Source organism: Gamsiella multidivaricata (assembly GCF_025024155.1).
Source record: "Gamsiella multidivaricata strain RSA 2152 chromosome Unknown BC939scaffold_61, whole genome shotgun sequence".
Classification (NCBI taxonomy): domain Eukaryota; kingdom Fungi; phylum Mortierellomycota; class Mortierellomycetes; order Mortierellales; family Mortierellaceae; genus Gamsiella; species Gamsiella multidivaricata.
The window spans coordinates 212,258-238,603 of record NW_026251769.1 but is presented as its reverse complement, the minus strand read 5'-3'; the positions used below and the strand labels follow the sequence as shown (position 1 = coordinate 238,603).

At 48.8% G+C, this 26,346-nt stretch overlaps 9 protein-coding genes and 2 non-coding genes across 11 annotated transcripts; 4 read left to right on the top strand and 7 right to left on the bottom strand.

Moving 5' to 3' along the window:
- Nucleotides 1-219: 219 nt before the first annotated feature.
- BC939DRAFT_479643 (uncharacterized protein) lies at nt 220-531 on the bottom strand (the record flags this gene model as incomplete). The annotated part of the gene is made up of 1 exon (XM_051558864.1): nt 220-531. The coding sequence occupies one exon, from the start codon at nt 529-531 to the stop codon at nt 220-222; it is 312 nt and encodes a 103-aa protein (XP_051409355.1).
- Nucleotides 532-3,413: 2,882 nt separating this feature from the next.
- BC939DRAFT_460299 (uncharacterized protein) lies at nt 3,414-4,667 on the bottom strand. The gene is made up of 3 exons (XM_051556858.1): nt 4,207-4,667; nt 4,063-4,174; nt 3,414-3,942 (listed from the first exon to the last, which is right to left on the bottom strand). Exons 1-3 carry the CDS (start codon nt 4,585-4,587, stop codon nt 3,617-3,619), a joined length of 819 nt encoding a protein of 272 aa, XP_051409354.1. The 5' UTR covers nt 4,588-4,667; the 3' UTR covers nt 3,414-3,616.
- A 1,101-nt stretch (nt 4,668-5,768) lies between these two features.
- Nucleotides 5,769-5,840, bottom strand: BC939DRAFT_t140. The gene has a single exon. It is a non-coding gene; the product is annotated as a tRNA-Ala (tRNA).
- Nucleotides 5,841-7,825: 1,985 nt separating this feature from the next.
- BC939DRAFT_460281 (uncharacterized protein) lies at nt 7,826-12,554 on the top strand. The gene is made up of 2 exons (XM_051556857.1): nt 7,826-8,545; nt 8,645-12,554. The coding sequence occupies exons 1-2, from the start codon at nt 7,856-7,858 to the stop codon at nt 12,449-12,451; spliced, it is 4,497 nt and encodes a 1,498-aa protein (XP_051409353.1). The 5' UTR covers nt 7,826-7,855; the 3' UTR covers nt 12,452-12,554.
- Nucleotides 12,555-12,692: 138 nt separating this feature from the next.
- On the top strand, nt 12,693-13,840 carry BC939DRAFT_265211 (uncharacterized protein). Its single transcript, XM_051551094.1, has 3 exons — nt 12,693-12,963; nt 13,054-13,422; nt 13,522-13,840. Exons 1-3 carry the CDS (start codon nt 12,733-12,735, stop codon nt 13,735-13,737), a joined length of 816 nt encoding a protein of 271 aa, XP_051409352.1. The 5' UTR covers nt 12,693-12,732; the 3' UTR covers nt 13,738-13,840.
- Nucleotides 13,706-18,386, bottom strand: BC939DRAFT_265204 (uncharacterized protein). Its single transcript, XM_051551093.1, has 5 exons — nt 17,956-18,386; nt 17,034-17,864; nt 16,714-16,948; nt 15,043-16,578; nt 13,706-14,933 (listed from the first exon to the last, which is right to left on the bottom strand). The coding sequence occupies exons 1-5, from the start codon at nt 18,273-18,275 to the stop codon at nt 13,944-13,946; spliced, it is 3,912 nt and encodes a 1,303-aa protein (XP_051409351.1). The 5' UTR covers nt 18,276-18,386; the 3' UTR covers nt 13,706-13,943.
- Nucleotides 18,387-18,604: 218 nt separating this feature from the next.
- BC939DRAFT_505792 (uncharacterized protein) lies at nt 18,605-20,071 on the bottom strand (the record flags this gene model as incomplete). Its single annotated transcript, XM_051560713.1, has 2 exons — nt 18,605-19,551; nt 19,657-20,071. The coding sequence occupies 2 exons, from the start codon at nt 20,069-20,071 to the stop codon at nt 18,605-18,607; spliced, it is 1,362 nt and encodes a 453-aa protein (XP_051409350.1).
- A 281-nt stretch (nt 20,072-20,352) lies between these two features.
- On the bottom strand, nt 20,353-20,424 carry BC939DRAFT_t139. Its single transcript has one exon. It is a non-coding gene; the product is annotated as a tRNA-His (tRNA).
- A 456-nt stretch (nt 20,425-20,880) lies between these two features.
- Nucleotides 20,881-21,492, top strand: BC939DRAFT_460276 (uncharacterized protein; the record flags this gene model as incomplete). The annotated part of the gene is made up of 2 exons (XM_051556856.1): nt 20,881-21,147; nt 21,291-21,492. Coding segments are annotated over 2 exons (429 nt in total), but the record flags the coding sequence as incomplete, so codon positions are not given.
- A 2,137-nt stretch (nt 21,493-23,629) lies between these two features.
- On the top strand, nt 23,630-24,735 carry BC939DRAFT_264753 (uncharacterized protein). Its single transcript, XM_051551092.1, has 3 exons — nt 23,630-24,152; nt 24,263-24,553; nt 24,647-24,735. The coding sequence occupies exons 1-3, from the start codon at nt 23,770-23,772 to the stop codon at nt 24,693-24,695; spliced, it is 723 nt and encodes a 240-aa protein (XP_051409348.1). The 5' UTR covers nt 23,630-23,769; the 3' UTR covers nt 24,696-24,735.
- A 40-nt stretch (nt 24,736-24,775) lies between these two features.
- Nucleotides 24,776-26,304, bottom strand: BC939DRAFT_505790 (uncharacterized protein; the record flags this gene model as incomplete). The annotated part of the gene is made up of 2 exons (XM_051560712.1): nt 24,776-25,693; nt 25,816-26,304. The coding sequence occupies 2 exons, from the start codon at nt 26,302-26,304 to the stop codon at nt 24,776-24,778; spliced, it is 1,407 nt and encodes a 468-aa protein (XP_051409347.1).
- Nucleotides 26,305-26,346: the final 42 nt, after the last annotated feature.

Below are 26,346 nucleotides of genomic sequence, written 5' to 3'. Positions count from 1 at the left end.
CGCATACAGCGGGCAAGGGCACCATCGTAGAAGGGGGAACCAGGGACAGAGGGTCAGCAGGTGTATCGGCAACGACAGAAGGGGGAGGAGCAAGGTCTTGGGGCACAGCAGATTTTTTATTTAAAAAGGAAAATGAAAACTTATCTGAGGAAAGACGCTTACTCCCCTGGTCCAGAAGAACAGAGGAGGGAGCAGCAGCAACTAGGACCTGGACTTTCTCTAGTTGCTGTTGGCTTTTCCCGACTGGGTCTGGGAAGAAGCCTGTGCAGAAGAAGAGCTAGCGGCAACTTCGACGTTGTTGACCTGACGCGGCTGTTGCTGGCTTGGAAAAGTGCGACACTGGTTTGCCATATGACCAAGCTTGCGGCAGCGGAAGCAGCCCTTGTTGGCGATGAGGTAGGCCTTCTCTTCAGGGGTGAGCTTGGGAGGGCGAGAAGTGTTGTTGGTGTTGCCGAAGCCGTTGCTGCGGGACAGGTAATTGACCTGTGTGGTGAGGTTGTGGATGGCAACATGGAGATTGTCAATGTCCATGGCGTTAGGGTCGTGCTTGGGGGTGGGGGCGACGGTAGGGCCATTGGGGAAAAGGATGGAGTGGATCAAGGTAGCCTGGCTGATGGCAATCTCCAAGGTAGCACATTGACGAAGCTTGACTTCCTTGCTGGTATCTGGCTCAAGACCTTTAACAAACCAGTGCAGGGCCGTGCCTTTATCAAGGGTGGGAACACGGCGGAGCAATCGACGAAACTCATGAGTATAAAGCGCGACCGATCGTTTTCCTTGTTTAAGCGACTCGAGGGCCTCACGGGCAGCGGCGACGGCATTGGGAGGAGTGTGAAAGGTGAGAAAGTCGGTCTCAAACTCGTCCCAAGGAGTGCGGATAGTCAGGCCCGAAGAGCGCCACCAGGACTTGGCATCGTCGATCAGATTAAGTGCCGTGTACTGAACCCATTCGGCCAGACCAAGCTTGACAACGGTGAAGTACTCTTTTTGGTTGTCGATAAAGTTAATGCATGCATCTGCATCAATCGCACCGGAGTAGGGGGTAGGGCGCTGGGGTTTGAGGACTTGGGCCAGAGTACGGGCAAGGTCACGGCGATCAGCCTCCAGCTCGCGCTCGGTGGGCTCGGCCGGAGCAGGGGCGGGAGTGGGTACAGACGCAGAGATCGGTATAGCGTCGAAAAAGTTGCGTATGGCAATCTGGCGGTCGGTGGGAATGCCGTCAAGAAGGGAATCGAGTTGGTCAGACATAATGATAGTGTGAGTGAAAGAGACGGTGGAAAAAAAAAAGTCAAACTTTAAAAAAAAAAAAAAAAAAAAAAAAGGATGAATCAAGAAAAGAAAAGAGAGGAAAAGCAGGGCAGAGGGGGGATTGATGTTATCTTTGCTACCATGTAATAGCAACAAAACGAAGGAAGGAACAAGTGCAGGAACAAGAGGACACGAGGTAGGAACACGAGAGGCAGGGGACAAGAGACAAGGGCTAGAACGGATCATCTTTATTATACAGAGAGATAGAGGTATTTATACTAATATACAGGGGGCGCAGTGGTGGAGGCGCGGTGATGGGGGCGTGGTTGAGGGCTAAGCAGAAGGTTAGCCTAGGATACTATCACACAAGGACCGCCGTTGTAACTCATTTCTGTCGCATTCACCGGACAGTAGCGCAGGAGACAAATGTCATATCCAAGAGCAACCCTTTATCGCCAGTAACTTAAAAGCGCGTAAGTATTCACAAGTATAAGACGTACGTCGGTAATCACCATACTTGATCTATAACGGGCAAGCGGCAGCCTTAATTTTTTTTGGTTCAGATGTACTCCGTCTTGTCTCGTTGTCTTCTCCCGAATCAACTAAATTTACTGCAGCATTGTATTCATCTCAAGCTGTTATCTATCCTCATTGTGTTCCAATAGATCAAGTTCTCAAAATGCGCGCTTGTCATTTTTTTTTATCAGTACAATTAAATTCATGTTGCTTTCTTCTACCAGTTTGTCTATATATGGCTCTTTCCACCGCTGCTTCCCTCTTCGCTGTGTCCTGGCGGATCAAGTCTACGGATCACGCTCGGCTGTGCATTTTATGGCTTACTGTCTATATCGTTTCAACGGATCGCCAGAAGGAAGAGGAAAGAAGAAGTGCAGCTAGCGTCCTAGTTTGCAGAAGAAAAAAAAGAGAAACTACAGCGCGCAGAAACCATGAGCTTGGACTGTAATGTGTTGCGACAAAGTTTTTACTAGATAATAGGAAGTGAGGAAGCAGGTACAGGCTGCAGCACACCTGGGCGACACACAGAAATATTGATTACTACACCAGTGAGGTGATTTTGGTGTGTCCAGGTGTGTCAAGTGTGTACGCAATAAATTAAAATGGTTCGTTTACAGTACATGCCGATTGAAAGATGTTTAGGGGAGGCAAAAGGCGGAGGACCACAACTTGATTACTTCAGTGGCAATAAGCCATCCCTCTGCCGCACTTCCCTTGAAGCGAAAAAAAAAATAATTATGCACAGCCATGAATTTTATTTTGTGGCGCGCACGGACAACCGCTGTGTTATTAGGAAGAATATAATCTCATCTCCCCCCGTGAGATTTTATTCTTACACCCCCCGTGAGATTTTATTCTTACACCCCCCGTGAGATTATCCAAAGCACATAGTGAAATCTTCTCGCACCCCCCGTGAGAGCTCTAATCTTACTATTATAGCGAAACAAAGTATGACACCCCGTTATCACCGCACTGCAATTCAGTGCGTCGCCCAGGTGTGTCAAGAGTGCAAAATTTAGTACATCTCTCTCTCTCTCTACCAGTGCTCACTTTTGTACACCTCTCTCTCTGTACCAGCCCGCACTTTTTTCCTTCTGCCCCGACCACGCGCCACCATACCCAATACGCAATTGTTAATAGATTGCTCTTGCACCTATCACACATCACCCCAATTCGCTTCCTTGATATAAGCTGTAGTCCAGCTCCGTTCTCTGATACCAGGTGACCAGGTGTGTTACATTCTTGATATACCTGGGCGACGTACTAAATTGCTGATTACCAGTAGTGCGGAGATAACGGGGTATCATACTATGTCTACATGTAGATTCACATATCAATTTCCTCGTCGCTGGAGAATCTACCCCTTTGTCCAATCCAATATGAGGCAGGATTGAGCCAGATTCCATTCCGAAGCTGAATGACGAGGTGGCATGGAAAAGAGAAAACAGACAATCGTTTATGATCATATTGGAGTAGTACTCTACGACTCAAAATCACTATCGTGGATCTTTGCAAAGGTTTAACGCTAGATTTAGTATGCTATGGTGTCGTCAGTGCTTCGCCCAGTTTCTACAATATATCCAACGCACAGTTGACACCGCTAGTATATAAACCCTATCTATGCATAGAACTAGATAGCAGCATTCGCCCAATAAAATATCCTTTTCACCCTAGATCCTTCGACACCCCAGATACTCCAATCGTTTGCAAGCATGCCGACGCGTAGGGAGTGAGCTAGCTTTCACTGTCGTGGAAAATGATAAGCAAGGCGAGACCATGCGCTTTCCCGTCTCTACATCTGCACAATTTTTATATCGATCTACACTCGCTCCACCAAACCGCCATTTTTATTTTACTTATTTTCAGTTGGAGACATACAACTAGGGGGCCTGAATGTTCCAAAGTGAGGGACGTCAGAGTGCGTTCTTTTTCTACTTGTAGAAACCGGACTGGAAGGTCCGGTGTCAGAAGCAGAAGCAGCTTGTGCAGCTTGCCCCTGCCCTTGACCTGCAGCAATCTGGGCAATAGAGCTCAGGATCCGTTGCTCCATGGCTGTGATCAGCGTGCGCTGTTGCTCTTGAAACGTCATGATTTGCATGCGCTGTGCATGTTGCTGTTGAATATTTGCAGTGCCCAAGCTCCGCATGAACTCTCGGATAGTTGCACCAACCACTCTTCCTGAATCAAATGTCATTGAAGTAGCCGAAATGTCGTTATTATTGAACGCGAGTGCATTGCTGCCGCTAAACGCCTCATCGCCTTTGTCGTTCTCCTCATCAGCCTCGTCATCAGATGTACCTGAGGCATTGACGACCTTCAAATCATCAGGGAGAACTTGAGCGCTGCCAATAAGTTGAAGCCCTGAAACGTTGATCGGGATGTTGGAATGGGCGCAGACTCGCTTGTAATGCTTGCTCCTGTCAGGAATGGCTTTCTGCAGACGCAGATGAAATCCATGCTTCTATCCTCGCGCCTTTCAAATTGGACGAACACATTTAAAAGGACGTTTCTCACTTGAACTGGCACTGTTGAGTGCGACCGAATCAAGTAATTTTTTTCTGACTTGGTCAATAGCACAGGTCTGTCCTCGTCCCTGACCGGGAGACCCTGATCAATGCGACGCTCCTGTGTCTGGATCGCCGCTTTCCTGTCCAGCAGTCCCTGGACACAGTTGTAGAATGTAAACTCGTTTCTCTGTGCCTTGATCATTGTAGTTGGCGTAGCGTGTAGTGGAATGCTGGCGAGGAAGGTAATTTGCAACAGTGATGTTGGTTGTAGAGTGTTAGAGTGTGCACAGAGAAAAAGTTGCGAGAAAGAGTGCATTTCACCATGTCCTCCACCTTGCATAGAATATATAACTCGCCTCATAGTCTACAAGCTCTCTTCTTGACCATATCTCCATGACCAGGCAATCTCGAGCAACGGCCATTTGTGTCATTCTCTCTCTTCGTCCAATTGCTTTACACCCATCTGCAGCTCGTCCTTCTGGAGCTCGTCCTCTTTTCTCTTTCGAAATGTGCAAGGCTGTTCACATGAAATGCTAGACTTTAAGTCAGCATGATTAGGGTTGTCTTATGTAGAAAGAAAAGAAGAAGAGAGAGATTGCTAAATCACGATGGGTAATCAATGGTCATAAGCATCAGCAGCATCAGCAATACCACATATTCACCAGAGTCCGTTATACAAGGCTATAGTCTATGGTCCATCCAGACCGGGTATCTGGAGAATGTCCTGAGATACGTTTTACTCATAGATTAGATACTCATAAACAATTGCTTTCAGTAAGCTCTTGATGCTCACCTTGTGCATTGTCCAAAGCGCCTTTGCAATTGAGAAACGTTTGGATGTATCACCACCCATTCGCTTTTTCAACCTTCTTCCATGATGAACTGAGAAGTGCATCTGGACTTAACCCACATATTTGACGCTCCAAAACTAGGAACAAGAGAGATTCATTCAATTGGGCTGTAACCGTTGGGTTATTTTTCGATGCACAAGACAAGAGCGACGCGTATAGCGCTGCACGAAAGATCGTTTGTGGTATCCGGCTTCTGAATAATACCTTTGATTGACTAACAGCCTCACTGCCTACCATGGTAAGAGGCAACAGGATAACACCCATATTCGAAGTAACAACCTCTCAATCTCGCTGAAACGGAGACAGGGGCTCATGGAGCTACAGGACGCATCTGACAACGAAGCAGGTCTTGGTGTCACCAAAGACCCACTTGTAGTGAAGCCGAAGGGGCGTCCAAGAGCCAAACGTATCAAGAGCAGCAGCGAGATGTCGCGACCATCCAAAGAATTCCATCCTGCTGAAACAGACTTTGAACAATAAACGAGTACTTTTTCATTTTTTTGAACGAGGCCGCAGATTATCCCCGTGAACAAAAAAATGCTTGAATTATTCTTACCAAAGTGTGAGAATAACCGGCTCACGCCCCTGTGAGATGACAAAACGAGGGATAATCTCACGGAGGTGAGACCATATTATTCCAAATACTTGGAGCAGCGGAGGTTTGAACTCCGGGCCTCTCGCATGCAAAGCGAGCGCTCTACCACTGAGCTACAACCCCTTCTTGATGGGAAGGGTGACTTGAATATATCACTATTAACAATAATATTATTCAATCATTCCCTATTTGCACGACCCCGTATTTGCACGAAATTTCCATATTTGCACGAAACCTCCCTATCTGCACGCCAGCATCTATGGCTTCAAGGCCTTTGCGGACCATGCGTCGCGTGCTCACGGGGATTTATGTTAATAAAAAAAAACAAAAAAAACCCTCCCAGCTACTTTATGCGACTGCCGTAGGTGCGAAAGGGAAGCAGAGACGAACGATCATCTTTGGCGTTGTTCGGCTACCTTATGCGACCAGCGACAAGAGTGGAGGGACGCGGTGGAGGAAGTGGAGTTGAATGGATATCGTGCATGGAGACAGGCAGTGCGAAAATGGGAACAGGAGAGAGAGGAGGCCGAACGGAAGGACAGGCTCTTCACTGCGACTTGTCCCACCTTTTCGGCAACAGGAACGAAGGCTATCTGAGAGTCAATGCAGTGGATTCAGGGGACAGCGGAAAGACGAGGGACATATCACGTTGCGGAAGGAGAGGTACCGGAGAATGATGCGGATTGGGAGGTCAAGGAGTTATATCGAGGTTTGGTGCCAATGAGACTCATTGAGACCTGGAAGCAGCTATTTACCACCACCAAGTGGATTGCGATGATCATGGTGACAAAGTTCGTGAGCAGGATCGAAGAGTTTGGCAGGACCAAGATATGGAACAAACGATGCGAGGACACTGTCGCCTGGGAAAAGTCAGTTGGAATCACCTTCATGAGCAAACGCGCCGGAGGACGCAACGGTGATCGGGGACACCAACGTAGTGTTGGTGATTTCTCTGATTTGAAAGGGAGACGGTTACTTGCAACGGAGATCCAGGAAGGTAGACGGGCCGCGGATTATAGGGTGCTACAGCATTGCTTGGGGCGAGGGAAGTTGGACATAATGGAGGGAGGGTTTATTCGGTTTAAAAACAACTTTATTAACATTGGATCTGGATTAGGAGACGTGTATCGCGCAACAGGTCACGTAGGAGTTAGGTTAAACTAGCTATGCGACATGGGTTATGAATCTGACGCCTCAAGCCAACATAGTTGGTAGGGAATGCGGCTATGCCGTGCATGGAAGGCATCTATGGCTTCAAGGCCTTTGCGGACCATGCGTCTCGTGCTCATGGGGATTTATGTTAATAAAAAAAAAAATTCGCTGTGGGCTGGAGAAGTGAATGCAATTGGAAGACGAGCATAAAGTAGCGCGAGGAAGGCTTGGAAGGAGGAGATAAAGAAAGAGAAAGAGAAAGGACTCGAAATCAACAAACGCAAACCACCGACGTTCAAAGAGACCAGGTTGGACGCAATTTGGGACGCGCTTGAGGTCACAGTCAGAGGCAGACACCGAGGAGGAAAGATTCGAGGGGTTGAGTGGTCAGTGCAGGATTTGTATCACAGTCTAACACCCAGGTGCATGACTCAGTCTTGGAGACGCGCTTTTAACACTACTGAACGGATCGCAACATACACGGTCAGCCGCTTTGTAAGGCCATTGAAGAGATCGGCAGAACAGAGATCTGGGACAGAAGATGTAAAGTTACCGTCGACTGGGAACGAGAACATGGGATCACTGCTGTGAGCAAACGCGCCCTGAGATGCAAGTGTGATAGGCACCACCGACGTAGCAGCACTGATTTTATGGGACCTACCCTGAGGCAACGACAAGCGCCCGATGTGAAAGAGATCAACGACGCCGCGGATGAACGAGTGCAGGAGCACTATCTGGGACAGCTGAGACTCGATGTGATGGAGCGACTGGGAGGATGTCAATTCCTTAAAATGTCAGAGGACCGTGGCTAAAGGATGACTTTCGCGCACAACAGGCATTGTAAGGAGGAGAGGACATCGGTTCACCACTCATGTGGTCGTTGATTATGAAATATGGATCCGTTGCGACATAGTCGGGGCGGGCAACTTGCTGTTTGTTTTCTGCCCCACCTGCAGGTTTCCTTCAGACCACAGTTAATAAATCCCATGTCTTTGAGGGTTCTCGTTAAAAAAAAAAGTCTCCCTCTCTTGTTTACTTCCCACCACGCCCTAACCCTTACATTTTATTTCACAGGCAGCGCGATGGAGGTCGGCGTCATGCGTCAATATAGCAGCGACTCAAAAAGCAGTAGCACTACAGCATCGACCATCGACAGCGACAGGAGCAGGCATGGCGATGGGATCAAGACCAGGCAAAGTGCTGATGGCAAATGGCCGAATACAAAAAATGGTGGCGACAGTCGTCAACTATCAATCGATCCCTGGCTCTCGGCTGAGGCGATCGCTTCAGAAAAGGACACTCGCTCGTCTAGAGGATTTAGGAGTAGTCGAGAGGTCCGCTCCCATCGCCAATACCCATTGGCCGAGCTCTCGCGAAGGACCTCTTCTATTAAATCAAGATTCGAACATGAACCCATGGTCCTGATGTCGACCTCTGCAACCACGCCAGGCCTACTCCGCGACGAGACCCCAGGACCAAAATTTACATCACCGAGAAAGCAGGCATTGGATGTAATCGAGGTCAACTGCTCTGACAGTGAAGAGACCACACAGGACGATACCCGGGCACGCATGCAGACCGCACCTAAGTATAACAGCAACAGCACAGCCCACAGCAACATGTTCAGAGGAAAGGCAGTTTCTCCTCTAAAAATGAGTCCCAACCGAAGGCGTCTAGTATGCACTGTCGTTGTTCTGTTCCACAGTCGATGCTGTAGCCGCTTCTTGTATGCAAGGTTGAGCAAATGAACCTAACACTCTTTTTTTTCTTTGTAGATACGGACCTCCGCACTATATCCCTCTATCAATGTCATTTCGAGCGATGACGATGAGAGCGACGAGATGCCTACTACGCTAGTCAGCCATCGGAAATTCGTGAAGGAAATCGTGGAGAGCAGTGACGATGATCTTGACGAACTGTCGCGGGATGCGAGTAGAAACGTACTGAAGACTGATATCAGCAGGCCGAGAAACCCTCGCCATCCAATTGCAGACGACACTATACCTCGGTCTCCTGAACGCCCCGAGACGCTAACAGCAGCAACCTCAAGCACACCTCTGGGTTCATCTGCTAAAATGCCATGGTCAATCACGGAGGGTCCCGATCGGGATATTGTCCTCTCAACGCCGACATTGAAACAAAGAACACGGCATTACGACATGGTTCGTGACTCTGAGGACGATCTCTCTGAGGCTGAAGAGTGTTTGGTCATATCTGAAACCAGGCGCCGAAAGAGCTCTTCCCGAGCGGAGCATGTGGGGCTTCCTAAGGTTGAGTCAGTAATGGCGGATGATCGGAGGAAAAGCTTGTCGCGGGCAATCGTCTCTGACTCCGAGGCTGAAATTGGGGTATCTGATGCGACTCAAGCCGAGAGGGATGAAATTTACACCGTTTCACAATCTACTGTAGGAGGACGCGATGGGATGGGGGAAAGAGCATTTTCAATCGAGAGTCAGGACATTTACGAGCTGTGCAAACAAAGTCGTTCATCGCCCACGGAGAATCTACACAACAAGCAGACTTACACAAGACTGACAAAACCTCGGCCACTGATTCTGGACATTCCTTCAGACGACGACAACAGTCAGGATGTGGTAGAGATATTAAAGAGAGGCGATACCGCAGGCTTGGAGGAGGAGCACAGGAAATTGAGGGAGACTTTGATGTTTACGGATCATCTTGACGACAAAGCTCCATCATCTAAGCCAGACTGGCCTCAAGGTAGAAAGTTGGATACAGAAAATGGACAAAGAAGCCCATTTGTTGCGTTCCCGATCTTCAACCGCACAACGAAGCGCGCAAACATGGACGAGCAGGGACGAATGGCCGATATGGACTCTTTGAAGGAATATTACCCATCCTGGAAGAAACCCAGCGAGTCCGATGGAAAGCGTCCACATACTGAGATTTTATCTGCTATGATTGGACGGGAGGATGAGCAGGACGACGAGCCATTGGAGGATCCACGTGCGCGACGTCGCTCAGGAAGAGCCACTCTAGCATCGCCGCCCAAGAAGATGAGGATTTCGGAAGTTGCGCCGGATATCTCGGCAATGGAGTCCGCATTAAAGGCAGCTGCAGATCATTCCCGGCAGCAGGCGGATATCAAGAAGCCTGCTCCGCCCGCGAAGATGGAGACGATCGACTCGTTCTCCACCATGTCTGATTCTCAGCCCCTCATCACCGGGGTGTATTCTAGCAAGGGCCGCGGAGCCTTGCAGACAGAGGAAATCGAGGACTTTTCGGACGACCAAAGGTCACAGAGGTCGCAGAAAGCTCGACAATCAGGGGAGCGCAAGCTGCGACGGTATAGCGGCCTACAACTTGGGGGTCGCGCTCAGCCGAGAATTCTTTTTGAGGACTCGAAGAAGGATAGAGTCGTGGATCGAGGGAAAGATATCCAGCGGGAGCAGCGGGAGTCGCAACAGGCGCAGCAACAACCAAGGTACGACGATCAAGGACAAGATACCTGGCCAAAGCAGGACGAGCAATTTATCAGGGATATCTCGCCAATCTTGTCACAGAATGCCATGGACAGATGCCCTATATGTCGCAAAATGGTTCCCGTGGAGGATCTGATTGCGCACGTGGATGCAGAGCTACTTGCCAATGAACAGAAAGAAAGAGAAGACATGCAGAAGCGTGATGAGGCCATGGCTCTGGCGTTAGATGAGATTTACCAGACCCAGGATGTCGTGCATATTAAGGACTCGTTTGCCGAGAGCGACACGCATACCCAAGCGCCAGCTCTCTATTCGGCTCAGATACAGGGGCAGTCACTCGGAAACCAACCTGCACTGATTTCATCCAAGGCTCCGACTACAATCAAAGGTGTACGGAATAGTGTCTTGTCTTTGGATTCCCCCATTCGAAAGGTGAACAGTCTTTCGCTCGATTCGCCCCCTCCCATTACAAGAACGCGTGAGCAGGATCGATATCGCGATTCAGCTGGCTATTCAGGCGTGTCAACAGTTTTCAGTGAAGAAAGCGCCAACTACAGCGCCGACCAAAGCCGTGTTCTCGAGGATGATGAGCCTCTTGACTTTGCCGACTTTGAATGCCTGTCGAGTCAAAGTGCGTTTCACATCCAGCCAGGACAGGCCATCGACGACGCAGCAGCGGCAGAATCCCTGGATGGTTATATTTCGGTCAGGCCGATCTCTAGGAAGAAAAAAACTGCGGCGACGAAGTTACCCAAAGATAGCAAGAAATTCGACAGTGGAAATCAGGACACACCTTTGGTGATTCAGGACGAGAAATTGGAGGATGATTTAGATGACTTTTTGGACAGACCCGAGCCGGCATCGATGTTGAACCGCTCCTTCAGGACACGGGGCAAAGCTGCGGGAAGCGCAACGAGATGTAAACCCGCCACTAAGCAGCCGAGCAAGGGCGTAGTCGAGCTGGATGACTCTGAGAACGATAACAATGCACCCGTAGGGACCAAGCAGACAACAGCAACCAGGAAAGGCGCAAAATCGAAATCGGCGATCCTGGATAACATACTCCCTGAATCAGCTCGTCAACGGCGTCAGCATCTTCTCAAGAAGGCACGAGGTCAGCGTGGTCAGGGCGATCAGAGCAAAAGGCATCTGATTAATGAGGACGATGAGATTGAGATTGGACGGCTCATGCCTGTGGTGGAAAAGCTTTGGAACCAGGAAGACGACCTCTTGCATTCTGAACAGCTGGATCGGCGCCAGGTCAAGGGTGTGGGGCTCGGAGGAATCGTTGGCGGCATTGGCGCTGTCCCAGGGTCTTTGGCAGTGTCAAAAATCACCGTAAATAGGGCATCCACAATAGCCGCTGCCGACACGGATCACAAGGTTATAGCCCGCTCGGAGGATTTGCTTGGCAAGAGCATAGCGAGGACGGATGATTCTGGGATACTAGATGACTTTACAGCAGGGCCCTCTTCGTTCGAGATAGATGATCCTAACTACGGCTTGCAGAGCCAAGAATGGTGGGATGCCGCAGATCCAGGCAACATAGAGCGTTCGCGGAGACATGAAGGGGAAGAGACTGATGGCCTCGGTGGTGCGGTTGAAGAGGATAATGGGTATATGTCTCCGCTTGACGACTTTGTGGATCTAAGAAAGCGCCGCGACGACCCTGCACTGGCGATGTACTTTGCGCAATTCGGTATGGGTGACAATACAGATGCTGAAAACACAGGACCAGCAGGTGCATTGAGTGGTGAACGAGGTCGTAGAGGTAGTCGTGGTCGCGGACGTAGCCGTGGAGGCAGTACGTCTGGCACGGGCAAAGGAGTGAGCTATGGGCCAGGAGTGGGCCCTATACTGACAACCACAGGAACTGGCAGCAACGTATCAGGGTTGGCAGCAGGACAAGCAGTCTTGACAGCCTATGGGATCCCCAAGAGAGCTGGATCAACCGCCACTATAGTTGGAGGGCATGCGACCACTGCAAACGGAAGCATGGCGATCCGCAGCAAGCCAACACAGTCTTTTGTCCCCGGCCGGGGCAGAGGAAACAAGTCGAATTACCATCGTGGCCGATGGCATGCGCGGGGTCGAGGACGCGGAGGAAGCAGAGGGCGCGGTCGAGGACGTGACCTTTAGTTGTTCTTGCATAATTGTGCTTTATTGCTTATATTCCATTCTGGACACTTTGCACCCTTGCACATCGCCAGGCAGGGGTCCCTCTTTGATTTGTTTACTGTTCTCCACGCGCTCTTATATCAAATAAACCTAGATTTTGTGCATGATTCATTGTGACAATCCTTATGCCTTCATCTCGAATTGCTATATCTAGAAGATGCATTTTTTCAAGGAAGCAAGAAAGAATGTATCTATGCTTGTTGTTCTTTATTCTCATTCCATTTTCCTCAGCTATACCATCCATGACTGATACCACTTCGCCGACACTTTCAGGGTTGCCAGGTCCAGCATTCACGACGAGAACGCGACCTGACCTCGTTGCCGCTACTAGCGCGGTAGAGTCCAAGTCTGATGATCATGAAGGCGAAAGTGTGACATACAAGTTGCTTTATTTCAAACTACATGGCATGGCTGCAACCACGCGGATCCTTCTCGCGATCAGTGGCTTCAGATGGGAGGATGTGTATCCCAGCGTAAGTGGACTGAGAAGTAGTTTCTGAACGGATGTGCAAACTATGTCACAGCACTGTTTCTTTATCAACTTTTTTTTTTTGGATCCTCAGGACTGGTCCAAGGAGAAAGAAAAGGTCCCTCTAGGCGTAATGCCCGTTCTTTACGAGATTCACTCCAACCAAGACCCTCGAGACCCCTTCGTTCTCGAGATTCCAGAGTCCGAGGCGATTGAGCGTTACTTGGCCCGTAAATTGGGGCTCCTCGGTAGGGATCTCTGGGAAGAAACCGCGATCAACGTGTTCTATTGCTCCTCCAACGCGGTCATGTCGCTGTATGTCAACAAGGTCCTGCTGGCGTTCTCCGATACGAAGGCTCGGGAACTGATCAAGTTCGTCAGCAAAGATATCCCAGTTTGGATCACGCAGCATGAGAAGTGGCTGCAACGGAACGGGACGAATGGATTTTACGTCGGCGACCAGGTAAAAAGAACAAACCAACACACCAACAAGCTAAAAAATCCATGAGAGAAAACGTGTTGGTCTGACTCAATCATTCAACTCCTTCTCTGTCCATGCCAGCTCTCCCTTGCTGATATCCGTTCGGTGGTATGCGTTGACCGCTTCTTGACTATCCCGGAATGCAAGGATTTGATCTCGCCCATTGCAACACCAGGCTTGTGGAAGCTCAAGCAGAACCTGGAATCCAACCCTCGTTATGCTGCCTGGATCACATCTGAAGAATTTGAGGCCATCAACGCGTCAACTCGTCAACGGCTCGCTGTCTTGTCTGGCTAAAAATCAAATAAGCAATTCATGAGATACCATATAATCCTTTTTCAAGGTGGAAAAAGTTATTATTTTTACAGGTCCTGTCCGTCGCTGTACGAGAAATAGTCTAGCGCTGCAGAACCGGATACGAAGTAGATAAAGTCGAGGGTATGTAGTATACAAAACAGAAATAAAAAATGATAGCCTGGCGACCGTGAGATGCCTTGTCTCTCCTAAGACTTGTTATTGCCTCCAAAAGGGAACCCCCGCCGTACAGGTTTGACATGCGCAGTTCGAATAACTTTACGCGGTCCCTCTGCGCTGTTCATCATCCCCGATTTTCCCGTTCCAAACGCTGTGAGTCCTGATGGCGCTGTTGCTACTGAGGGTGGAGGAGTAGCCCCGTTTGTCTTTGCCTGGGAAGGATTGGGAAGCGTTGGGTGTATGCTATTACTGATGTCGGTCAGGTTGTTGGTATGGTTGTTGCCCTCGGCGTCCTCGTCCTCCAGCTCGGGTGCGGACCTCTTGGACAATAGTGAAGACAATCCAGGCGCGCTCTGTACAGCTCCAACCTTCCTACGGAATCCAAGATCCGTTATTGAATTGAGGCCAAATTTGCCTGGAGGTCGAATGGGCCTCAAGGCGTTTCCAGCGCCCAGGGCAGTAGACTGGATCTTTGCACTGTTCTCCTTCTCTTTCTCAGCTTCTAGTCTCGTAGAAGATAAGGATGCTCTTCTCGAAGCTGGGCCAGAGAGCGATTCGTCTTGAATATCCGCAGCTAATAGGTCCGAATCCTTGAGCCGCTGTTCGCTGCTGTTGACTGTAGCAGTATCGTGGCGTAAATCATCTGCATCGCTCGGGGAAATATGCGCAACTGTTGAGCCTGACAGATTCAAGTCGGTCAAGTCTGGTCCTTGACCGGGACTGGGAGAAACCGGTGCAGAATCATCTGATTCGGAAAGGTCGAAAGTACCTACTGGCTGATCCATCGTAAACACCTTCACTTGACCAAGCTCCCTGAACTCCTTCAACAGATCCTGTGATGGCCTTGTGCGACTCCAGGTCTGCGGATAGGTGTACTTTCTGCGAGAAGGAGTCCTTCCTGTTGAGTCATCCACCTTGAGCCGGTGAGGCACAAGATTTTTCATCTCTTCCCGTGCTAAGTCCAGGTTATGACTGGCATCATAACTAAAGAGCTGCGTTTTGCCCTTGACAGCGTTCATCTTATAACGGAGTAGTAAAAAGAGAGTGCAGTGGTAAATATATATAAATCGACGTACGTTTGGACTTGCTTGCTGGAACGACATAGTCTATTAACAAACAATTACTTACATCGTCCAAAGTTCGGTTGTAGACCGATGTCATGTTCATATTCATCGTCCTTGCCCGGGTATTCAGGTCTTGAAGCGCCGTAGTAGAGTGGTTAGAGGTCTGCGAGAACATCTCAGCCAGAGCAGTTTGTTGCGACTGCATTTGCTCGAGGCCGCCGATTGCCTTGGTATTCATCTCAAACATCCTCGTTTGCATGAACTCCTGTTGCGACTGCAAATCGACTTCGATGCTGGATCGGAGGGCGTCTGATCTGGTGATCATTCCCTCCCCGTCGCGGGCGATCATTGCTCTGCCCTCAACGCCCTCTTTCTCAAACGCGCCACGCGTATCGATGAGTTCCTGAATGCGCTGTGCTCCAAGCCGTTCGAACTGCGTAACCCAATCACGCTGCTCCGAGTGAGCGGTGTTCAATCGCGAGGTCGAGCCCTCCAATGCCTCACATGCGCCTGTAAAGTGACTCATCACAACACTGGTTTGATCCCTTAGGAAGCTATCCAGCAGACCTCCGATCTCTGATAAGAGCGCATTCTTCTGCTCGTCCCTCCTTGCCTCTTGGTCCTTCAGCTGCTGCCGCAAAGTTAGATTCTGCAGTGTCAGGAATTCGATCTCGGCAGATGTCGCTTTTTGGCAAGAGTCCAACGCAAGTTGGTGTCGGCTGATACTGTCCCGCGAGAATTTGGTCGACTCGTCAACTAACCCAAGCACCCTTGTCGTCATGGCCTCCTGCTGCTTATCGACCAAGCCATTGAACTCCATCAAGGCCGCCTTCAGGCCGCTAAAGCCCTCTAGTGCATTCGACTTTGATATTTCCGCTCGCGACTTGAGGAATTCCGTTATCTCCAGGCGAAGGGCTTCGAATTCGCGCCTAAACACCAACGCTCTGTCTGAAGTGTTGATATCCAATGCACTGAAGTTGTCCATAGCTTTAGACATGCGCTCCAGCTGATCATTCAAAAAAGTCTGCGCACTCTCCGCCCCGTATGTTGCCTCCTTGAACGCCTTGTCCAATCTCTCCGTGACCATGTCCAGAAAACCAGTCTGATTTGATCCAAAGCCCTGAATTCGCTCCCCAAGTTCGCCCGAAAGAGCCATCAGCCTTTCCTGGAACTCGACTAGGGCACGTCGGTTCTCACGTTCGATCATGTTCTTCCTCTCCAATTTCTCATGTAAGCCTCTGATATCCTTGACGCTTGCAGCAAGAGTTGAGCGAAGTCCTGAAGCAACCGAGTTCAGCTGATCCTCGGTATGGGCATGGGCCTGCCGCAAAAGCGTCTCCTCCTGCAGAACCTGCTTTGTTTTTTCCAGCTCTTCTCGAATCCCCAACAGCTCTACACGTTTGCTCTCTAATTTCATCTCTGTTGCTGAAAGAAGCTTCATGTTTTCCCTAAACTTCTCCTCGACACGTTCCAACTCTTGAGAAATCCGGTCGACATGTTTCTGTGTCTCGCCAACAAGATCCTTGTTGCTGGAGTTCTCATCAAGAAGCGTCTGATACGACTCCTGTGTCATAAACACGCCATTCTTTTCGCGTGTGGCCTAAGAAGGAGATAGGACAATAATAGTAGCAAAAACAACAACAACAACAATAATGGTGAATCAGGCTTTGGCACACTCTTATCTTTTTGCACATTATACAAAAACGGAGTCGTTGAGTCATCCAGTATAACTTACGTTAAGATCAGCCTTGAGGCGGTCAATCTCTACCAGGTATTCCTTAATGAGTGTTCGCTTGGACATTTTCTGGTTGATCTCAGGTGTGTTCTTGATGTTCTTGGCTCGGTTTGCATAGTTGAGGGTGCTGATTGTTTCCTCCAAGCAAGAGCGTGCAGGCGAGATGGTGGCAATAATGCATGTCTTTGTCTTGCCGCCCAAAGAGTCCTCCAGCAGTCTAGTCAATTTACTCTCTCTATACGTGTAACAATGATCATACAAACAAGTCAGCATAATGCTAATATCAAAGGATACCTAACTAATGCTCATCATCTCGTTACCTGTATGGGATGTGTTGAGACCTCTCCACTAAGGAATTGATGACTCGTCCGAGGGTTAGCAGACTCTGGTTTATCCTTCCTGCCTCCTTTGCCTGTGTTGCTTCAGCTCCAGAGCGTGCGATATTTTCGGATCCAGCAAGGTCGACTAAGTTCAGCTTGCCGATCTTTAACAGCTCCTCGCCATCGTCCGCAGTCTCTTTGACATGCACCGTGATTGAAAACACTCCATGGGATCGACTCGACTTGTCGTTGCTCTTTGTCGCAGCCACGGTGCGTTTGGCACTCCCTTTCCTCAGAGCATCGATTCCTTGGCCAGGGTTGAAGACGGGGACTTCTTCCAGACCTTGTACCAAGGGACCCTGCTTTTTGACGCTGTCAAAAATCTTGACCACCTTCCGATCATCGTCCGGAACCAAGAGATCCTTGACTTCCTCGTTGTATAGCTCCAGGAAAGACACGCGGACCGTGTATTCCGTGTTTTTTCTCTCTAATGCGGCAAATAGCGTGTAGAGTGTTCTAGGAATTATTCCTGCGTCCCGTGAACATTCTCCAAAATTATCCCGAAGATCACCCTCCATAGTGAACGTCTTGCCGGTTCCTGTCTGTCCATAGGCAAAGATTGTGCAATTGTAGCCGGTTAAGACTTCGTCCAGGATGGGTGTAACGACCTCATTGTAGATGCACTCCTGGTCCGAGTACATGAAGACGCGATCAAAGCTGTAGGATTTTGACGGTGCCCTGTCGCCCAATGTCGAGGGAACGAGAATCTCCTTGTTCTGCGTTTGCACAGCCACCGGTGAGTTCTCTCGGACCTCTCGCTCGCTTCGTGCTCTAAAGTACATGATGAGTCCGCCACCAATTGATTAGAACCGCGCCTTTTGTTCGCATATACCGAGCACTCTATGGATCCACAACTAATCACCTGATCCTGACGACGACCTGGATATTGAGTTCCTTGTTTGCAATGGGCGCGTTACTGTTGTGTTGCTGTCCGATATTTCCTCTGGACATTGGCGGGTGTTGAGGAGGAGGATGCGGAGCCATCGCTGACTTGGCTGCGGCTCCCTGCGCACTGGCAGATCCGATTGAGGAAATAGATTCGGATGATATCCTCCTGCGGAGTGTGGCAGGTTCAGTCTCGGTTGGTCTGTCCCTACCGTGGTGAGCTATCGGCTTGGGATGATTAGCGAGGGAGGACGCTGGGCGACTGGTGTTGCTAGCCCCGTTTCTGGGGCCAAACATTGTTGTTATAGGTGGAGCGGACGTGACAATGCGATCTGTTTGGTCGGATGTTGATTGAGCGCTGCCTTAGGATGGTACTGTAGAAAGGATGTTGAATTGGTAAAGAGCAGCGACTGACATCCTCACGCGTGCCAGAAAACCAAACAAAAATTGTTTTGTTCAAGGAATATAAGGTTATCAGGGGGAAAATGGCCAACTATCAAAATGAGCAAGTTCACACAGTGATGGCGCGGACCGAAAGAAAATAAACTCGTGAAGTCGTACGCGAAAATGATCTATATTGTCTTATTGTCGGCAGATACTCTTGTTGCGCTGCATTGCACGCTGCACTATTCCCAGAAACGGTGGATATTGCGCAAGACACAGTCGCCTAGTATCCCAATCATCTCAAGACGGCCCTCGGTCGTGGGCTCAGCTTCTCCCTCCCTTCTCTCGGTTATTAAAAAGCTAGCCTCGCACCCGAAAAACCGAATGTACTCCTTGAGAATGCCCATGGCCAATTCCACCTGGATCATATCGAACCGTTCATTCTCGTCCTGGTTTCGACCATCTGAACCCCTCAAAATCTCCCCAGTGACCTCCCTTGGATCATATGGAAGCTTCGCCAGCATCGCGACCGCAATCGACATCTTCATCGTGCATTGCATCGCCTTGAGCGATAGCGCCTTCAGTCCTGGGATCTCATATCGCTCAGATATCCTGTAAAGATCTTCAAAGTATACCGCCCCCGGTACTGGAGTCTCGCTGCCTTGCGCACATCCTTTCCTAGTCCTTCTATCGCAGGGTCCAATTTTCAAGCACTCAGTGTCGAGCTCAGGCCCCATACTGGATCCAACAGCCGCTATTTCCTGCACTTCACGGGATGGCGTCCTGATTTTGAGGTGTCCAGTGTAAAGGTACTGCAGCATGACACGAAATATTGCCGGGCTGAATTCTGTGATAGTGCAGGTCACACCATCAAAGCGCATGTCACCACGCGCGTTTTGTTTCTTCGTATCGGCTATGCGCTGCGCGAAGTACCGACTCTGTTCAAGCGCAGATGAGTGAGCCTGGATTGTGCTGGGTTCTGCACTGAACCTAGAAACTGGGAAATGGAAGATAATATCCAACGGTTCATTTCGCCAATGGTCCCTCGGATCAAATCCAGGGTCTATATCATGGAAACAAATGAAGGCTGGGTGCTCTAGACATCGTGATCTCGGTATGCCTTGCGTGTAGAATCCTATCCGGAACTTATAACGATTGTTCCTCAGCACACGATCTGACTGCAATCGCACTGAAGAGCAGTTTTGTCAAACGAGCACAGGTGTCAGTAGCAAAGAGGAATGACCAAAGATGTAGCACTACTATTTATCTCTGGTACATGGTCTGAAGAGATTACCCATAATGGATTCACCCTGGACGAGACAAGATCCATCCATCTGACCGACCAAGAGCTCTGACAGTGTCGAGTCTGACCAAATCTTGACGCTTCTGATCTGCTTGATGAAGTCCTGGATTTGCCGAGAGCTCTCTGTAGCACCAGATTGAGTCAATGATGATGGTGGTCGACGCGAAGTTTCTGGCCCAGGAATCCAGCTGAGGCTGAGGTAGAGCTCGACGGCACTCTGGTGTGGTTTCTTGGTCTCCTCAAAGATACAGCACCAGTAACCCTGTACGGACGAATGAGGCATAATCTTGTCAACAGCACGGATAATCGTCTGTGTAGGAGAATCAATGTTCAATCCTTTGAATTCTGAGCGGACAATACTAAAGGAGATAGTCAAACCATAGTGCTGGTTGGGAGTGTAGTCCATCTTGGTTGAGTAGAATATGAGTAGGAAAGAAAAAGAACCAAGGTTGTAGCAAAAAAAAAAACGATAGAAAAATAGATCACCAATGTGACCTGACGGTTTGATGCAAGGGATGGATTATCAATCTTATTTGACAACCTCTGCAGGAAATCCTTGATGCATTTGAAGGTATTACTTAAGCCATAGGCCCGATTTTTAGGGCAAAGGAGTTACATGGATTTCCCACGGAAATTTGACAACCTGGGTTGCCAAGCAGATTGTGAGATTGTGCCTGGAAGCAAAAATGCTAACACCTGGAATCGAACCAGGATCGTCTCGGCCACAACGAGATATACTAACCATTATACTATGTTAGCTATTCTTTCATTTTGGTGCGGTTATAGATTAATATATTCCATATATAACTACCTTCCCTATTTGCATGGATTCCCTATTTGCACGGATTCCCTATTTGCACGGATTTCCTATTTGCACAATCACCACTGTAAATTTTTGATGATTGAGGAACGCGGCTAAAGGATGACCTTCGCGCACAACAGGCCAAGTAGGGAGCAGGGCTCAGTCACCGACCCCAGGCGGGGTCGAGTTACCACTCATGCTGACTGGGATTGTGAAGGGGATTGGAGCTGCGAGTGACCAGCAGCGGTGCGGCAAAAGCCGTTTATTAGAATATTGAGCACCCTTTACTATGCCTCTAGCAATAGGGTTCCCTAGTCTAGAGTCCCTCACTAATAAATCCCACATATCCTCGTGGGTTCTAGTTATCAAAAAAAAAAAAAAAAAAAAAAAAAACCTATTTGCACAATCACCAGGCGGGCGAGCCTGTGTGGTACAGTAGTATCACGCGAAGCTTCCAGAGAACAGTGCTGTGGATCCTAGTTTCGGATCCAGCTTGGTGCGGTTGTTTTTCGGCACGGGGGGCCGTGTATAAATTACCTTTCGGATCGCGGGCAGCAGGGGATTGGCTCCCTCCTGATAGAATGTTCTATTCTGCTCAGGTTCGTACGCCACCGTGGGCTACGAGGAGATTTTTCAGAACTGTCACTCGGATTTGCCAGAGCCGTTCTCCAGCACTAAAGGTTACGGGGGGGACTATTGAGAGAGGAGACTAAATAATTTACTTCAGAAAATCACTCGAGGGCCGCAGTAACATCGTAAGGAAGCCGTACATATATGCCGGATCGAAACATAAGTTGAATATTTGCCGAATCAAGTCACACAGGAGAGAGCCAGTCCAAAGGATCAAGATATCAAGTTAGCAGGAACAGGACGACCGAGGCAGGCTTGCGGGAAAATACGCGGGATTTATATGGCGCCTCCTACCATTGTTCGGGACAAACAGGAACATCCTGACCAGCGAGAAATAGTAACCCCCATAAAATAACCAATAAACCCTGGCAAAGATTGTCCATTGGAAAAAAAAACCTATTTGCACAATCACCCTTATTTGCACGCCCTTCCCCAAACCTAACCGGCTCCCTGATACCTCTCCATCTCTCTCATATTTATCTCATGGGGATTTATGTTAATAAAAAAAAAAAAAAAAAAATCTCTCTCATATTTACGCTCTCTATCTCATATTTACCGTCTTCACGCTCTCCATCTACGTCTACGACTCTACTTGAGCATTAGTCCGCGCGGGACCGATCCGGTCTCGCTCCTGTATTTAAGCGCGACAAAGATCATGAGTACGAAGACCCAGAGAAAAGACATAGTACCTTTTGCGATGGCGAGTTCGTTTATTCCCTTTACCTTGTTTTCACTTACCCCTCTCCCTCCGCTACCCCGCCTATCCACCCTATCTCACACTTACCTTAATCGCCACCTTTCACTTACCTTGCTCGACCCCCCTCTATCTTGCCCTGTAACCGTTTACTCGTAGCATAATGCCGACACTTCTGCATATTATGCTGCCCCTGGGTGCCTATATGAAGAGACGGAAGGTTAAATCTCTTTCTCCAAACGAAAGCAAAACTAAATAAATAGATAGGAGCGTGTTCGGATAAGGTAGAGAGGACTGATTGCTTGGGGATATGAAGACATGAAGACATGAAGACGCACTGTCCACAAAAGGATCTAGAAATGATCATTAACACTGCCGACTGTGCAGGCAGGGATCCTTTGACAAGGTTCGCTCACTTTGGTTTCCTTTCGATCATTATGAATCGTACGACAGCATAAATAAATTAAAGGTGCCTCTGTTGTGAATACCAGTAAGCAAATCCGACATCTATGAAGGACGTTCAGGGCTGTGCGTGTCCCATCCGCTCTTTTTGGGGGGACATCGGGTCGTTGCACGTCCATTTTCTAGAATGTCCAGAAAAGACCGAAATCACCAGGAGTATCCTCCCTGTGGAAACGTCAGGCAGGTTAAAGGCGGCTTTATGCCTTCGCCCTCTTTCTCCCTTACTTACCATCCCTGGCGCTAAATCTGAAAAGGCCCTGAATATCTGAACGACATTCGAGATCATATCTGACCCTTACTTGTTCCACCATGGAAAAATAGTCTAAGGCTCCTCCCACTTTTCCTTTTTTTTTTTTTTTTTTTTCATTGCGGCTGTAGAGTATATACCTGCTCGAGGTTGGTTCCTTAACATTTCATATGCGAGGCCCCCTTCTTTGATCCTCACTTCCTCTTCACTCCCTCTTCACTCCCTCTCCACTCTCTCTTATTTCCAGGAACCCCTTCTTTTTCACCCTCACGCAGTTACAGACCTGCCCTTGAAGGCACGTTTCGAATTTTTTTTGCGAATGAAGATGGATGCAACAAGAAGTCTCTTTTGGGACGTTCGGATACCCTTTGGGACCTGTTCCTTGAGATTGTTTTTTTTTGTTTTCCTGCCCTCCTTTCGGTTATGTATGTGTGAACTTGTTGGCTGCACACTTAAGCTTATTCTCTTGCATTCCTTATCTCTTATTTCTCTTTCAATTTTCATCTTTGCCGCTATCCGTAGATCTTCTCGCACAGACCAACACACCCACGGACCAACAGAGCCCTTCTGCATTCGCCCATCCTGTTTGTCCATTCCAACTTTGTACTGCCACCGTGACCAACTTCCTCAACTGCAGAGTCGATTGCGAATTCACTCCTCCCAAAGCACTCTAAGAGACTTGATACAGAGGCGCCACAGATGAATCCAGTTGCCGTAGGCAATGTCAACGCGACAGAATACTGCGATTGGCGAGTACAATCCCAGGGTATATGCGAGGGCGCGACCTACATTTCATTTCTCTACACAACCCACATCATCTCCTCATTCCTCTTCCTCTTCATCTCTGCGGGCATCTTGATCCACAATATTTGGTGGAAGGGCCAGAAGGTTTGGGAGTTTTCAAGGAATGATAATGCGTTCCGACCACGACCTACTGAAGGATTCGTGTTTTGGTGCGCAGGATATTTTTTCTGTAAGAGATCAGACATACGCAGCTTCAAAACAAAGACTCAGCCTTGCACTTGAAAACAGACAGTACTAACCAACCTCACATTGTTACAATCTCACTGCAGTTAGATGCGTATTATCCGTTTTGCTGCTTGTTGGTGTGAACGAGGGTAAGCGCAGCTACCTGGAGAATGTTGTAAGTTATTCGTTTTTTACTGCTGGCTCAGTCTTTTAAAAAAAAATATGTCAAATGTTGACATTATCATATTACTCCATTCTTCTGCTTAGGCGGATCTCCCCTGGGTCTTCGTCTCTGGCGCCATGGGTTTCTACCTCGTCGGCATCATCTACGCCACACCGGCATCCTTCTCGAGCCATGGCACCTTTTTCAACAAGAAGCGCCGCTCTAACGAATTCGACAGCCTCAGCAGTCGTTCTTCCTTACATCGTCTCGGGGACAAGAACGAGGGTCGCCATGTCATAGAGCCGAAACGCATCTATCTTCCAAAACCCATGGTCCTGAACTTCACACTGCTAGGCATGATTGTCCTGCCATTGATTGTGAACCAGATCTTGGCATTGTTTGCGGGTGCGTCTTTTGACCGCGGAGACATAAAGGTGTATGGTTCACTGATTGCGGCCATGTATGGCGTCTGGACCTTTATAGTCGGCGTTATTTTTGTCCTTTATCTCTTTTTCGGAAAGTACGAAAAAGACTCTTTTTTTTCTCTTCTTACACTATCATGTTTTTCGTCAAAATACACGCTCGTACTAAAACGCAGTATTTCGTTTATATTATCCGATGCCATATTAGGCAGTTGTTAACGATCATCTCCTCCAATATGGCCTTGATCAACGAGAGCTCTGGTCGGATTTCCACGCCTGTCGGGAACAACAACAACAACACCGAATACGAGGACCATGAACGCCAGCTGAACACCCTCAAATCGACCTATCAGCGCATGCGCGCTATACTGATCCTCTGCGGCAGTCTCTCATTCCTCATGGGTCTGATGATGCTATTCTTTGCAACCTTCAGGAAGCAGATCTTGAATAGCCACGTTGCTAGCGAGGCCTTTGCACTGATTTGGGTCCATGGCGCTAGGTAAAACAATGCTGAAGAAGCAGGAGTGGACGCCACGAAATGTTGCCAATGTTCTGACATGAATTTTTTTTTTAATTTTTTTTTGCATTGAAGCGTGGCATTAGGGTGCTCATTGATCTTTATCCTATTCCGAAAGGCCTAAAGAGAAGTCGACATTTGAGGGCCTTTTGTTGTTCATTGTTTTTATATAGCAGAACGTTTAATAAAACCAAATTGATGGGTTTATTGCTCTGCCCACGAAACGCTCCTTGCAGAGTCATACCTCACACCGTTCATGCCAAGTCGAGGAATCATCTCTTCGCAATGGTTAAGGGTTGACTTATCCACGATCAGGCACCTCAAATACGGATAGTTATCCAAAAACCTGTCTAACTCCTCGCCTCTGAGTCCCTTGCTGGATACATCCCGGTGCGCGTCCAGCGTCTGTAGCCGAGGCCCCTGGCCATCCCCACAACCAAAACCCAAAACCAGCTTGTCGTATAGCCCGAAGAAATCCATCGCCAGCTTCCGAAGCTTCGGTAACATCATGATCCTCCTCTTGACCTTTGCAAACTCCTCGAGCTCATTGGTAGGGCTTCCATTACCCTGCGGAAGCTCCAGGTTTCGGATATCCAAGACTTGCAAGTTGTTAAAACACTTCCATCGTTCCTGTGGGCTATCCATGATCGCGGTCGTGAAGGCTGTATCCAGATGCGACAGCGACTGGAGTTGACAGCAATGTTCCAGTATTGATTCAACGCCCTCGTCCGTCACCTCATTGCAGTAAGCGAGGTTTAAGACGGTGAGACTTCCTCCTTGGCTCCTCGCGATGTGATCGACAAGCCTGTCGTCCATAGCATCGCCATTTAGGGCGAGGGTTTGTAGTCTTAGTGGATAGACCGATCTTTGGAAAAGTTGTGTGAGCGAAGGGGAGGTGACCATGGAATTAGAGTCGTGACAAAGATCATCAACTTTTGGACATAACTCTGGGATCCTGTACACGGCCGCATTTGTAAGAAGAGGGTTGACGGCGATATGGATCGCCTGGAGATTCGGACAGCGCCCAAGGAGCTTGAAAAAGCAGTTGTCGGACTGGGTTACTTCGTCGAGTCCGAGACACTCAAGTCGCCTGTTGATCACCGCAGCCGCATCGTCCATCCACTCGAGATCATCCAGAATATCAATATGCGTAAGCTTGAGCACTTTTAAGCGCGGACATGCCTCTAACAGCCTCCATAAACTACTCTGGCCCTCTCCTTCCAGTAAATTTTTTTTAGGTCGACAGTTTCGAGGCCTCCGCAGTACTCTCTCAGCACCGGCACCAGATCCGAGGCCTCGATACACAAATTGTCGAGACAAAGGAGCCTCAGGGCGTGCTCACGACCGCTATCGGTATTGCCACCAAGCTCCTTCATATAGAGTGTCAGTCCTTCGATGGTGACCTTACTATTGTCTAGGCGCATATCTCGCAGGTTCCCGAGGAAGGGCATGATGCTGGCCAGGTGATGGTCTTTGGGGTTTTCGAGAGTCAGTTTCCGAACAAAATGCCCTCGCTCTGCAAATAGCTCTGCTGTTGGGAACGTGTCTGTCTTGCAGTCGAATTCAATATCCTTCCACAGTACGGGTGTCCAAGCTTCGTGCCAGGCCTTGCAGACGCGAAGGGCTTTCACAATATGGCGCTTTATTTTTACATGAAAGTTGATGAGGTCGATGATCTCCCGAAGGTCCAATGCCGCGATGGCCTTGCTTGTGTTGTCATGAGGAGTCGCCATTGAATCGGGAACTGAAGAAACGATGAGAACGAGGGTTGAATA

Bases quoted from the DNA above. Each gene is read 5' to 3' on its own strand.
- BC939DRAFT_460299 (XM_051556858.1), bottom strand. From the start codon at position 4,587: ATGCACTCTTTCTCGCAACTTTTTCTCTGTGCACACTCTAACACTCTA. The intron at 4,175-4,206 runs GTCTGCAGAAAG...GACAGGAGCAAG, and splicing joins GAAGCATGGATTTCATCTGC to CATTACAAGCGAGTCTGCGC. The intron at 3,943-4,062 runs GTACATCTGATG...CATTTGATTCAG, and splicing joins GAAGGTCGTCAATGCCTCAG to GAAGAGTGGTTGGTGCAACT.
- BC939DRAFT_460281 (XM_051556857.1), top strand. From the start codon at position 7,856: ATGTCTTTGAGGGTTCTCGTTAAAAAAAAAAGTCTCCCTCTCTTGTTT. The intron at 8,546-8,644 runs GTATGCACTGTC...TTTTCTTTGTAG, and splicing joins GTCCCAACCGAAGGCGTCTA to ATACGGACCTCCGCACTATA.
- BC939DRAFT_265211 (XM_051551094.1), top strand. From the start codon at position 12,733: ATGACTGATACCACTTCGCCGACACTTTCAGGGTTGCCAGGTCCAGCA. The intron at 12,964-13,053 runs GTAAGTGGACTG...TTGGATCCTCAG, and splicing joins GGGAGGATGTGTATCCCAGC to GACTGGTCCAAGGAGAAAGA. The intron at 13,423-13,521 runs GTAAAAAGAACA...TGTCCATGCCAG, and splicing joins GATTTTACGTCGGCGACCAG to CTCTCCCTTGCTGATATCCG.
- BC939DRAFT_265204 (XM_051551093.1), bottom strand. From the start codon at position 18,275: ATGTTTGGCCCCAGAAACGGGGCTAGCAACACCAGTCGCCCAGCGTCC. The intron at 17,865-17,955 runs GTGATTAGTTGT...CATGTACTTTAG, and splicing joins CAGGTCGTCGTCAGGATCAG to AGCACGAAGCGAGCGAGAGG. The intron at 14,934-15,042 runs GTAAGTAATTGT...CTCCGTTATAAG, and splicing joins ACAACCGAACTTTGGACGAT to ATGAACGCTGTCAAGGGCAA.
- BC939DRAFT_264753 (XM_051551092.1), top strand. From the start codon at position 23,770: ATGGGTTTCTACCTCGTCGGCATCATCTACGCCACACCGGCATCCTTC. The intron at 24,153-24,262 runs GTACGAAAAAGA...ATGCCATATTAG, and splicing joins CTTTATCTCTTTTTCGGAAA to GCAGTTGTTAACGATCATCT. The intron at 24,554-24,646 runs GTAAAACAATGC...TTTGCATTGAAG, and splicing joins ATTTGGGTCCATGGCGCTAG to CGTGGCATTAGGGTGCTCAT.